The sequence below is a fragment of the Papio anubis genome, chromosome 2, assembly GCF_008728515.1.
Source record: "Papio anubis isolate 15944 chromosome 2, Panubis1.0, whole genome shotgun sequence".
NCBI classification, from domain to species: Eukaryota; Metazoa; Chordata; class Mammalia; order Primates; family Cercopithecidae; genus Papio; species Papio anubis.
Window position 1 is genome coordinate 17724120 of NC_044977.1, and position 13687 is coordinate 17737806.

The 13687-nt window shown below is 33.9% G+C and overlaps 1 protein-coding gene across 6 annotated transcripts in view; it reads left to right on the forward strand.

Moving 5' to 3' along the window:
• The window catches only part of EPHA6 (EPH receptor A6), a 928471-nt gene that overhangs the window by 777386 nt on the left and 137398 nt on the right, over positions 1-13687 (forward strand). For 5 of the 6 annotated variants that reach the window (XM_031661852.1, XM_031661826.1, XM_031661836.1 and 2 more), the window contains one exon: positions 2242-2367. The exons of the other annotated variant lie outside the window; for it this stretch is intronic. In XM_031661852.1, the coding sequence (XP_031517712.1) occupies positions 2242-2367 (126 nt within the window). The remainder of the gene's footprint in view (positions 1-2241; positions 2368-13687) is intronic. 6 annotated transcript variants of the gene reach the window in all.

Here is a 13687-nt window from a genome sequence, read left to right on the forward strand (position 1 = left end):
AATCAATGCAATCATAGCAATAAGATAATATTTGTATTAGTTTCTTTCAAAAAGTTAATGGGCATCTTTTCTAAGTGAACAGTTTGGATAATGTTGGCAAAAACAGGAAAAACTCAGATAAAAATCTCAATGTGTAACATATTAACATTATTTGGAGCCACTACTCTACATATTTTTGTTTTTCTTCAAATTTCCTTTAATTTATATCATTTTTATATCATATTTATATCATTTTTTCTTTGCTCTTCATGATTATGTTATTATTTTTCTTTATGATCTAATATTCTTGAACTGAGTTTCCTATTACTTAGCTTCAATAAATCCATAATCAGCTAAAGTTGCATTATTTTAGCTTTTCACAGCATATAATAAAATCTGCACTCGTCATTATTTTTCGTATTGTAACAATACCATTACTCTTGCAACTTTAAGCAAGACTGCTGTATAAATATATGATCACCCCACTTGGTATTCAATGAGGCACCTTCATTAGAAGTGTTATTTCAGACAATGATGAAACACTGCAATGTGGAAAATGCCTTGTGTGGGAAACACTGCACACAGACACACATTAGCTGTGTGTTCAATGATAAACTTTCCATGCACTCACAAGGAAGTTTGTTTCACTACTCCTTGTAAGTTACCTGGGAGCACTTTCTGACTTACCACTTGGCATTCTCGCCCTGTCTCTTAATGTTTAAGGGACTCCAGCTCTTCCTGACAGGACCCTTTCACTAAGGCCCCATAGAATCAACAACAAAACTAGTTTATTCACTGTATTTTTTTTTCTAAGCTTTCTGTAATCCAGTGCACACTGTATGGGCCTCGCCTGTTAAAATACACATTGTAACTTTGCTCTTTCATGAAAACATTTCTGAAGATCTAAGAGATGTGAACTTTTCTTTACCAATAACTTTCTCCATGGAAGCAAGATATATATAGTGTACCAAGTTCCTTTAATTCTGACCCAAGTTCCAAGAAGCCTCAAATTTTAACTTATTTTTGGTGGAGAATTTGTGTCAAGATACAGAGTGAGGTCTCTTCACAAACACAGAACTTGCTAAATCTGAGCATGAAAGGAAAGACCCCAGGATTCAAAATGAGAAGCTACGCAGCCTGAGGCATTTCAGAGTGGCTGGACGAAATACATTGCTTACAGTCATCAGTGTAACTTGTTGGTTTTTTTCTTTGGATGGGTTGGGGGGGGCTCTAGTGCAATTTTTGCCTTTCATTGGCCATATCAGTTACCAGTGATGCCCATTCACTGATACTGCAAGTGTATTAAATTCTCTTCTGAGTGATTTTAGGATCTTGAGGTTATTAAGACACCAAATTATGATGTTACTATTCCAAAGTGCAAAGTTTCTAACTCATATTCAGAGGACAGCAATCTCCCAAATAAGAATGTATTCATGATTTATTTTTAGTCTAGGGTGGGAAGAGTTTGTCCTGGTAGTCTACCAACCACGTGGCAGTGACTCCCCTCTTTAGGCCTCAGTTTGTTGATCTAAAATGAATGTTTATAACTAGATGATTTCCACACTGTTATTTAGTTCTGACATTCTTTTATTCTATGATTCATTGTATAATTTTATGGATAAATTTCCAAGCCGCTTACTTTTTCTTTACTTTAAAATATCCTTGTTAAAAATGAAAAAGCATGTGGTTTTACCTTTGCAAACTCTCGTGTCTTGTCCCTAACGGAAAAGTATAACAAATTAATGATTGCGTACATCAATGTGCTTGTCCCTGTTGCAAAAATATGTAATTACTGCATGATGTAAAAGTTTTCCTTATTTTAAACAGTAATAGAGATAGACCTAAAGTAAAGCACTGCTCCTGTTGATGCAGCATATATCAGATCTTATCGTGGCTATTTTCTGCATGCCTGTAACTCATGGGGGCGTGAATTCTGCAAATAAACAACATCAATGACTAGCATTTATATCCGTTTTATTATTCCATAGCACAGCTTTATGTTCTAAATGTAGGTTTAGTACTTTTATCTAGCACTCTGATGCTTCTAACCCTCTTTGATTGTAACTAGTTCAGTAGCTTTCTTTTCAAGACACTAAGTTGATTTTATAAATTTATGAGTAAAAATGTATTCCATCCCTTTAATTGTATAACTTCTTTGTAAAATGTGATGTCTTTGTTGATTTTAGGTTTTATTCCATGTAAATGATCAATGCTTTTCCATAAAGAAGACTTTGATTAATGTCAATTTTTATCTCTTAAAAGGATCCTTCCCGGCCATTGGGGTGGAGGCGTTTTGCCCCAGCTTCCTGAGGGCAGGGTTTTTAAATAGCATCCAGGCCCCGCATCCAGTGCCAGGGGGAGGATCTTTGCCCCCCAGGATTCCTGCTGGTAGGTATTTCAGGTGAAGTTTTCTGCCACCATATACAGCAGTAGGACTGTGGTCATAGTTGATAGGCCCCAAATACAAAATGAGTATTTCTTAAATTTATTGTGGAAAAGAAGTATAAGTGACTGCTTAAATGCAGGAACCATATTCATAATACCAAATGCTGTGATAATGGCACAAAGGAAGTGGAAGAAGGATTTGGACTCTGAGCACCCAATTTGCATGTGCTGCCTCCTTTTCTGAAATTTTTTTTTACTTAAGTAAGAATTAGAGCTTCAGATCCAAAATGTGTCACTCAAGAATAAACAAGGATGGACTTCAGACACTTTACCACTTGGAATTGGCCAGAAAAGTGAATTAAAAAATAAGTGTTCTTGACAGAAAGAGTAATTTCATAGAGTTGATAGAGACTTAAAGTATCCTTTCATTACAGAAAAAAATGATTTGAAGAAACCAGAAAGTAGCAACCTGAAAGACATTTTTTAGAATAAACATTAATATGCATTTTTCCCTAAAAATGCCAATCTGACCAAAGCTGTATTTTATTGAGAGAAACAAAATATAGGATACTGAGCATTTAAAAATGCAATTTCAAATTTACTAAAACATTTTGCAGGTTTTACATGGCATGATTGTAATTACAATTTGTTTCTTCCCTGACATTTAGTAAAATATCTAGCTGCCTTCCTTCATTGTACCTAAAGGATGCCATCTTACTTTACATTTTATATGTGTCTTAGGAAAATAGAATTTGAATGTTGATTCTTGGAGTTTTAAAATCATAATTCTTGTGATTTTTATTAAAACTAATAATAATGCTAAAAAATTTATTGTAATGACATCAATGTACTCAGGAGAGCTGGCCCAGCCTGCTATGTAATTTGAACACTTGAAAAGACTGGGAAATCCAATAAAAGCAAAAATCCCAACAATGCACATTTCTTGTCCTTGTTAGCATAATTATACCAACAAATCTTAAGACCATTATACACTGATATTTTTCCTTTGCCTTTCAATTACTCTTTTCTACTTAATTAAAGCATATAAATATGCTTTGATGTCATTTAGCTTCATCACTGGATAGTTTATTGATGTGGTTAGATACTTTGTGGCCAAGAATACCACTGAAAAAGCAGAAACCAAAATTACACGAGTTAAAAGGTTATAAATTTTCACTTTATTGGGTGTTATATTGCCCTTTTTCTCCTTAGAGACAGAAATGATAACAATTGTACAGAAATTTTGTTGTTGATGATGTTGTTGCAAAGGATTAGAAAAAAAAAAACTAAGGCAAGCTCTCAGAGTTAACTGCAAATATAAACATGTAGCTTTCATATATAATTAATATCTCAGTGATTGGAATTTAGAAGATGAGCAGATTGCGTAGAGTTTAATGGCCTAACCCTTAACTCTTAATGACAAATCTTGGTCAAGTCAGATATGTTTGGCAGAAATGACATTATGAAGTTTAGTAGTGACTTGAATTATTCAATATCACCGTTAGAAAACAAAAAACCTTTGTCATTTAGCTACTGAGAATGACAGAAGCAAGAGGACTGTTCTTTAACACATACAAAAACGACTTTCCACAGAGGGATCTAAGAGAACATTCTAGCACTCTACTCTTCTAGGCTTTAAGCCAAATTTGCCTCGAGCTTTCATAGGAGAGAAAACTCAGTTCAGTTTTCATGACTTACATACAAATCAGGTGTAACAAAATTGCTTCATAAAAAATTTATAGATCTAAACTTGTCCCTGTTTCCACAAACTGAAATTAATTCAACATCAACACACTTTTCCTGGCTTATATCATTTTAATAAGTCATCTCTGTACATTTTGTGTAATACTTTTTTGGTAATGACTGCTACTATTTCAGAAGTTTTTTTAATCCTTTCTTATTCAACTATAGCTTATTTCCCAAGATTTTTTTTTTTAATTTTGCGTAAATAGGAATGAAGCTGTAATCATGAGAAGTTTTTATTGTTTTATATTTTTTTAAAAAACAACTAAAGTATTTCTTTGCCATCTAATAGCTGAATTAATACCCTTCAGGTTTCAGACATCAATTTGAACACTTTAAACACTCAGCTGAAGGTTGGTGCCCACCGGGCAGCAGTAAACTCACTTTCTACCAATTGATTATCTGTCACACGACTTTAACGGTCACATAAGACATTTTCTCTATCAGTCAAGAAATGTAAACACCTGTTCTAGTGCTAATTTAGCTCCCAACTGCTTATGATAATCAAATTTAAAAGAGATACGTGACTATGTCTTATATAGAATAGTTTTTTGCTTCACCTCACACTGTGCTCTTAAAGAGCAGTATTTCTACAGTGCTTACCTTTACACTAACCATCATAATAACAGATTCATTGAATCACGAGACCCAGAAAGCAGACAAGCCTGAAGTTAGTATTTATGCAACAGTTGTCAACTGTTTATAGGTTTCTCATTTCTAAAAAGGTCAAAGTAAAGGGTTATTCTTCTTAGTTTCAGATGGAGAAAAACACCAGGAAGTACTAGCTGAAAATTGAATAGCAAGTATATCAACACAATTAACAGAATGCATTTGTGTAGTAGTCACCTGATACAGGAAGAAATCACAGAAGGCCGGGTTCAGTGGTTCACGCCTGTTTTCCCAGCAGTTTTGGGAGGCCAAGGCGGGTAGATCACCTGAGGTCAGGAGTTAGAGACCAGCCTGGCCAACATGGTGAGATGCCATCTCTACTAAAAATACAAAAAATTAGCCGGGCATAGTGGCGGGCACCTGTAATCCCAGCTACTTGGGAGGCTGAGGCAGGAGAATCGCTTTATCCCGGGAGATAGAGGTTGCAGTGAGCCGAGATGGTGCCCCTGCACTCCAGTCTGGGCAACAAAAGCAAAACTTCATTTTCTGTTTTCTCCAGAAAGAAAAAAAAGGAAATCACAGGAGAGGAGAGGAGAGGAAGGGAAGGAGAAAAGAGAGGGGAGGATAAAGGAAAGAAGAGAATGGGGAAGGAGAAGAGAAATTAGAAATGATGTAACTCCAAAATTATATTTTTAAAGGAAAGTCTTCCTCCACTATATTTATTACTATTTAAATCAAATTCTACCTCGTTGAAAAGAATGTGTCCCTCTTTTAAATAAGTTATCAGACATATTCTCTAAAATAATAAGCTTGCTCTCTTTGCTCCACATAGTTATTTCTTTAACTTAATTGTGTGGTCAAACAATATTTGAAAGTGTTTAGAATATTTTTATATGCCATAGAGTATTGAGTATACATAGTCTTAGACTAGTGGATCACATTATGACAGATTTCACCTCTACCCAAATCCACTATATTTTTGGCAGTTTGATGTTTGCCATACACAAATGATAGGAGAAAAATAAAGCATTAAAAATAAAATTCTGCATTAATAGTGATGGATAACACATAGAAATTTCATGAATTCACTTTTCTTTGTCACTTCTTAGCAGTAACTATCTGACATCATATGGTGTTTTAAATCTACATAAAATGCAACCATTACAATATGTCTCAAAAATTAGACCTACCTATAAGATGTAAAGGCATGTTTATCATCTGCTAATCACTCAGCAAATCACATCTTAAGATTGAATGTGTTTCTATCAACAAAATTTTAGCCTACATTTTTCTGTCAGTTTTCTATCAGTTGTGAGACTTGATAACTTTTTTACTAATGAAGTAACTCATATATATATATATATATATATAATGAAGTTACTCATGTATATATGAATATATATCTGTATATATGAGTTATGTTAGTTTAAGGTATACATTTGAGTTTGGACTAGTATCTATTCCATATATATCTATGGAATAGATATATATGTATATATGCTAGAGTGGAGTATAGATATATAGAGAGCTATACAGAGAGATAAATACGGAATATATGTGTGTGTGTGTGTGTGTGTATATATATATATGGATATGGATTAGATGGTAGACCAAACTCAAATGTATACCTTAAACTAACAAGTTTTGTCAATTGTAAGAGAAGTCTATAAAAGAGAGAACTAGGAAATAGGCAACATGTGGGATTTGGAAATAGGTTGTGAGGGAATAAAATCAGTGTTGAATATCTCCCTAATACTTCCTTCGTGGTTAATCGTAGCAGTTCTTTAGTTATTGAAGAAATGTTCTCTGAGGTACCCTCTCTGTTTGCCTGCCTGTGCTTTAGGTACAATGCTGTATGTGTAACACCTCTTTTGACATTTTTACCTGAGCTTCTCTTCATTCTATGATTTGTGTTAGGTGCAAAGGAAATGGCAAAGATAGCGTGAGACTTCCTCTCTGCTACTCTGAATCAACTAACAGGAAAATTATGAACACATGTGTATTCAAAAACTGTATTTGCAATTACTGAGTCTGTAATTAAAAATAATGTTTAAGGGCTGGGCGCGGTAGCTCACGCCTGTAATCCCAGCACTTTGGGAGGCTGAGGCGGACGGATCATGAGGTCAGCAGATCCAGACCACCCTCGCTAACATGGTGAAACCCCGTCTCTACTAAAAATACAAAAAAAATTAGCAGGACGTGGTGGCAGGCGCCTGTAATCCCAGCTACTTGGGAGGCTGTGGCAGGAGAATTGCTTGAACCCGGGAGGCGGAGGTTGCAATGAGCCGAGATCGCGCCACTGCACTCCAGCCTGGGCGACAGAGCGAGACTCTGTCTCAAAATAATAATAATAATAATAATGTTTAATATTATTTATTTGGTTATCCGTTGGAAAGAGATTTGGATGAGCCTTATACTCAAATACCAAACATTTTGACAGCCTCACTGCTATTCTGAGTAGCCATGTTAGAAAATGGATTAACAACCCGGATTTCTGTAAACCACATATCCAATAATTTCATTTCTATAGCAAAGGACATGCAGTCCTGAGCCAACAGTAAAATGTCTTTACAGTCCACTAACAATGTTTATCAATATTTTCCTTTCCATATTTCATGTGAAATCCTATCAGGGCTGAAGTCAGGGAAAATATTGCATTCACTATTATCCAGTCAAAAAAATATTTTTATTCAGAAAGTATATAGCTTAGATGTTGCAGATGAGCCAGGAATGATAAATACGTTTGAAGCTATAGAAAATCTAGGATCTGTTGCATATAATAATATCAAGTTTTGATGCATATAGAGGACTGTAGAAAAGTAGTAATGCAAATAAATAAGACTGGGTGGCAGACTTTGGGGAAATGTACACTGAGCTAAGGAAAATTGGCATAAACTCCATATGCCAAGGAAAGTCAACAGTGGAAAAGTATCTGCATTTTAAATATGATCAAATTGTACTTCAGAAAAATCAAAGTGAATCATTTTATTTCTTCATGTTTTTAGACATTCTTTAAAAAGTTAGTACCTTTAGATTCACAATTTGGCATTTCAAAATTAATTACTTGTGACAAAACAATTTCTGTTGGCTAAATTCTTCCAATTATATTTAAGTATTTTTCTTTAGCATATATTTTGTATTTAACAATATTTTGTTGTAATAAGTTTATACAACATAAGATACAGTGGCATACTTTTTAAGTAAGAGACTTTTAATGGGGAGATTTTCTTTTTTAATTGAAGGGTACATATTTTAGACATTTCTGCAGTTGAGAATGCTGCTAATTACCCTAGATGATGTATGTGTGAGTGTGTGTACACACTTAAACCAAAACTACTTATAAAGGAAATCAGAAAAACTAGATTAAATATACAAAGTAAAATCCTGAATAAATCATTCAAAATATAAAATATAATAAAAATGAAGTATTTATCTGGATTACTAACTCCTAGTTTCTTTATTCCTTGCCATTTAGATGATATCAAAAACACCAATACAGGCCTTACTTAACACCCATCTGCACAGTTCTCCCCAGAGAACTCTCCTCCTCTAAAATTTGTGCAGCTGCAGGCTTCAGAAGAAAACATTGCAGACGGCAGCTGTTATAAAACTAGGATGGAGATTCTGAGCCAGGTGTGGGTGAGACACCAACATTATTGCTATTTCAGGGGTGGGGAGAAGATAGAGAAGATAAGGTCACTGATGGAATGACAAACAGAACACACCGGCAAACCAAAGCACAAAGGAGGGTGACATCAGTGATTGCATTCTAGTTACACAACCCCAAACAACCCCTCTAAAATATTCGCAACGCTGTTGGTGCTAGGTTAGAGGATTATTTTAAAATGTCTGTTTAGGATACACTCTACAACAAATGCAAAGGGAGCTAACCAGATAATGTCGAGGTTGCATTCCGGTGGCTCACTCTTGCTTAAAGTCAGTGGGTTCCAAAGAGCATGTACATCATCCTTTGGTTCTTTGGTTTACTTGAGGAGAAATACATGGTACGTTACAAAATGATACAGAGTTTAAGGAAGGCAAGTTCAAGGTATCAATTGGAATAAGAAAAATCAGGATGGAAACATATATAAAATGGAAGGTATAATTTAAACCTTCAAATGACATTCAGTTTATAAAAACTTTATTGCAGAGTTTATGAGTTTAAAGACTCCTGTGGACTGATGATTATGATACTGTGGTACAGGTCATGAACTCAGATTCTTTTTGGATTTTATACTTTATTTCTTGGCCAAAAATAAGACTCCTCATTATAAACCAGGTGAAAACTCAGCAGTTATTTAACCTTCCTCGCCAACCCTGATTTTGAAAATCCAATGAAGGCTTCACTCTTTTCCCCAAGAAAATGGACATGTGATCATGTATGTAAGTGTTTACATACAATTTTAGGAGGTCTCTGGACACCCTAAAGTTCACACACAAAGAACCCTTGGTTCTAAAGAATTCAGTGTTCTATATATAAAGTTAGGCTTAACTGACATAAGTGAGCATCATCTTTATGTAAGACTGGCAGTGCATTTTAAAAAAAACTGCATGATGCATTTGATATCAAGCTCTTGAGCAGCACAAAGAAAATTTTTATTTTTCTCCTGCCAGAAAGACATGAAAAATCTTGAAAGAGCCTTTAAGTAATCTCTAGATTTTTTAGTAGTTGTTCTTTTTACCTTCTCTATTTTCAGAATTTTTAAATAGTTCTAGCCTTTGGCCTTAACTAAGCCTTCTTATTAGCATAAATGTTTCTTTTATCTTAATATCATTTGAATAAGTTTGAATCTTAAAAATAGATATTTTTATATATATATATATATGTATATATATGGCTATTTAAATTCTCCATTGAGAACATACCCACTCCCTAGAGATCTTCATGTTTTATTATTACAGATTGTGCCATTTATTTTGGTCCTATTCAAAGAAACTATCAGCACTTTCAAAAGATGCATTCAAGAATCATTTTCTTCTTACAAAGAAAAATTCTGAAAATCCTTACATGGTTTTCTAAGTTAGTTGAGTCTCCATGTAATCAGTATTCACTATTTGTGCTCATTGGTATTGTTTTGTGAGTTTTCACCTTAATTGGGAACATAATAGGAAACTAAGCTGCTCAGCTGGCTCTTCCTTTCCAGAGAACCATGTTGATCCACACAGGATAGCATACATACCCTCATGGGATGCTGGACCACTTAAGAATATAACTAACATAGAGACAGACCAGCCCTGCTGTAAAACATGCGTTGGCTCAGGCTTCATTGTTTTGCTTTGTAGGACAAATCACAGTGGAAGCTGCCCTATGACACCATGTTGGCTTTTCATATTTCTATTCACAGAGGTCTTAACAGAGAGTGCATTTATCAAAGCTGAACTTTTTAAAAATTAAATATATTGGAAGAGTTGCAGAAAAGATTAAGAAATAAATAGTAACTTGCCTGGAGCATTGGGGGTAGGGGGAAGGAAAGTAGTCGGTGGTTTAATTATGTCATATGTATGACTATTTAACAAATGTTTTGCCATTATAATTAAAATCACTCTGTAAATTACCTACATAGTTAGAATACATGAAATATGTTCTGTTTAGGGGTTTATTTTATTTTTAAATTTTCTGATAATTTTCTTTTGACAGTGAATGATACAGAAGAGCAGAAAGCAAAATATTTGAACACTCATTTAATAATAAGAATTTTTCAAGCCAGAAGTAAAGCATAGCATTTGAAATACTACTGGAAAATATGATGCTTTCTACCGAAAGCTTAGGGACTCTCTTAAAATATTCAGAATGTAACACTTGCCCTAGTGTCTTCCCCAGAGTTTTTGCAAAAGCATATCACATTGCTGCTCTTAAATATTCTTACATATGCCTCTTACATAACTGAAATTTCAACTGCTAAGCCTTGTCTTTTTAAGCCAAATTTGAGAATATTAATATAAGACAAATTTATTTTTAATGGAACCTTAAGATTATTATCATAAACTGATGTTTGAGAAAGCAAAATCTGAAGGTTTTTCCAGCCAGTGTCCTTAGTACATATTTCCTCTTTGTGTAGAGCGTTTTACAGCTTTGTAGGCCTTTAAAATCCTGGAATTTCTCAACAAAATATCCTGGGGAGCAACACAGTGCCTGGTTCATAATACCCTTCCAGAATGTTTCTAGGATAAGACATGGAGATTTGGGGTAATGCTTTATGCTCCTCAAACTACTAATGGAGACATTACTTTGAGGTATAAGGACATGGCCAAGCATTCAGACTCTGGAGCCAGATTGCCTGGCTTTAAGCCTTGCACTGCCAATTACTCACTGTGTGTCCTTAGGCAAGTTGCTTAAACTCTCAGTGCAACAGTAACCTTACATGTTTAATTGAGCTAATAATTACACTTGCCACAAGGGTCAATATGAGGATTAAATGAGTTTAAACATGTAAAACTCATAGAACAGTGCCTAGCATATTGAAGAACTTATAAAAAATTATTCTAACCTGCATGCTGATTTAGAGTAGTATCTATTTTTAAATTATACAAATGGATTTTAAAGAAGAAAACCAAGAACTAAAGCAGCATATATTATTTATTTGACATGTAATTTAATTTAGTTTTGAACTTACACATTATGCAGTATTTTAAGACATGAAAATTCCTTGCTGTGTTTTTTGTTGCTACCTAATAGTAATTCAACTATTAATTATTACATAACCACTTCCTTCATAATTTTGAGAAAGCAAAAAGTCACAAATAATTTCAAAAGATATGCTTTTAATTTGTATATCACCGTTACTTTTCTAAATGTGAATGTAATACAAAATCAAGAAAGACATTCTTAAAAACTCATTTGTTATTAAAATTTTTCAGCATAGTTAGTATCTTATAGTAAAAACAATCCAACATGAGGCAAATTTGGCAGTAACTTTCATTGTTAACAAGACACTTTTAGTTAAGGAGAAACCTTTTTGCCTATATGGTAATTTCTAGTAGGAAGAAGGACATCACTGAATATTACTGAGGTCAACAGATGCAGATGGCATGCCACTGCTCTCTGGAACTGGCAGGAAAATCATGTTTTGTTTCTCTAGCCTCACACCTTTCATTTACTCTAACAAATCTAGATGAAGAAATGTTACTGTTTTCATAAATGCAGATCACCTCTCCTAATTTTTGCTCAGCTCTTTTATCACTAAAGTATTTTTTTCAGTATTTTTCCAAGGGTATTTTGCTTACCACTTAATTTTGAAAAGCAAATGACATAAATTAAGGGGGGAAAATGGAATCGAATCATCTGACTATATAAACTGAGGATTTTCAAATAGCTCTAAGATTAAAAACATCAATTCTAAATTAACCATAAAGCATGTTACAGCAAAAATCTCTAAACAGAGTGCAGAAGATACAACACAGATTGTTAATGAGAATAAGAACCTACTTTTAGCAGATGTTATTGTTAAGAAACTATATATTATGTTATTTAAAATAGGAAAATACTCTTTAAAGTATTTTACTCTACCCTGAGAAACCATCTTGTTCATTGAAGCAATTTCAAACCTGTCAATTTCAGGCATATACGATTTAAATGGACCTTTGAGACCATTCAGAGAGCTCCTAAATTTACTAACACTAGTCATTCTATTAATGAACCTTATTAGCTCTTCAAGCCACTTCTTAGCTTAGGATTCAACATCTAGTCAGTAAGGTAACATATAATACTCAACATATAGCCATTCATTTAATTAGCAGTTATTGGGTGATTCAGTGTTCAGCATTGGGTTCTTTTCTCTGTTTTAAGCACATTATCCTTTTCATCTCACCACCCTAAGGAGGAGGTTATAATAATATGCCTATATATAATAAAATCAATAATAATAACCAAATGAGGAAATTAAAATGTGCCCATGAGAAATATATAATATTCAAATGAGGAAACAGAGACAGTGAGTTGAAAAGTGAGTTATAAAAGGTTACTTGTCCAAAGGGGAAAACATCTCCAATATCAGGCTATGTGACTCTCATCTTACAACTTCAACTGTGCTGTGCTGGCCAGGCAAAATATAGAGTAAGCCATCATCCTAGTTTGCCTGGGACACAAGAATTTTAGTGCTAAAACTGGAAGTTTACTGCATCATATGAAACATGTAACTAGCAATAATTTTACTTTACTTAGCCAAAGATGATGAAATAATTTTCATATCAATACCAATCTGCGATAAAGTATAAAAATTTTCTATGTTTTAAAACTTTTTGTGACATAGTGTGCAAACATACCAATACAGAAGCAGATACCTATGCAGCAAAGGAAAGGAAAGTAGATGGACATCAACATTTTAGTGACAAACATTATGCTAATTATATATTTTCTCACCTGATTATTGCAAAAATTTTATGTAGTACATAATATTATTCTCATTTTATATATGCAAAAACTGAAAGAGCTAAAATAACTTCCCTAAGATCATGCAACTACTAGGTAGTGGAGCTGAAATGTGAATTTTGCTGTCTTCACAACAATAGTTTTGATAATGTAAGTAATTTATGATTAAAAATTATTGGATTTGCCATTCTGTTATTTCAGTAAATCTTTTGTAGGTCTGGAATTATTCTTAGAGAACATTCATATGTGTGTGTTCCTTCTGACATTCAATTCAAAAAATATAAAATTGAATATCTACTCTATGCCTAGCTCTGTGCTTAGGTAGCGACCTTATAGAGAAGAATTGGGCATTATGTCCTGAGTTCAAGGCCACTTTAGAATGGGAGACAGACACCTATGTTGTGAACATTAATACTCTACCATAAGTGTTCTAAAATTGATTGAGATATAAAGGGAGGAGAAAGTAAACAATCAAGACTTCCTAAAACAGAGAGAAATTCATAGGAGAATTTACAATGGAGATGATATTTAAGCTGCTTGTTTTAAAAGTATATGATTTTTGTCAAGTAGAGGTAATGAGAAGGCAGTCTTCCAAAGAAGAGA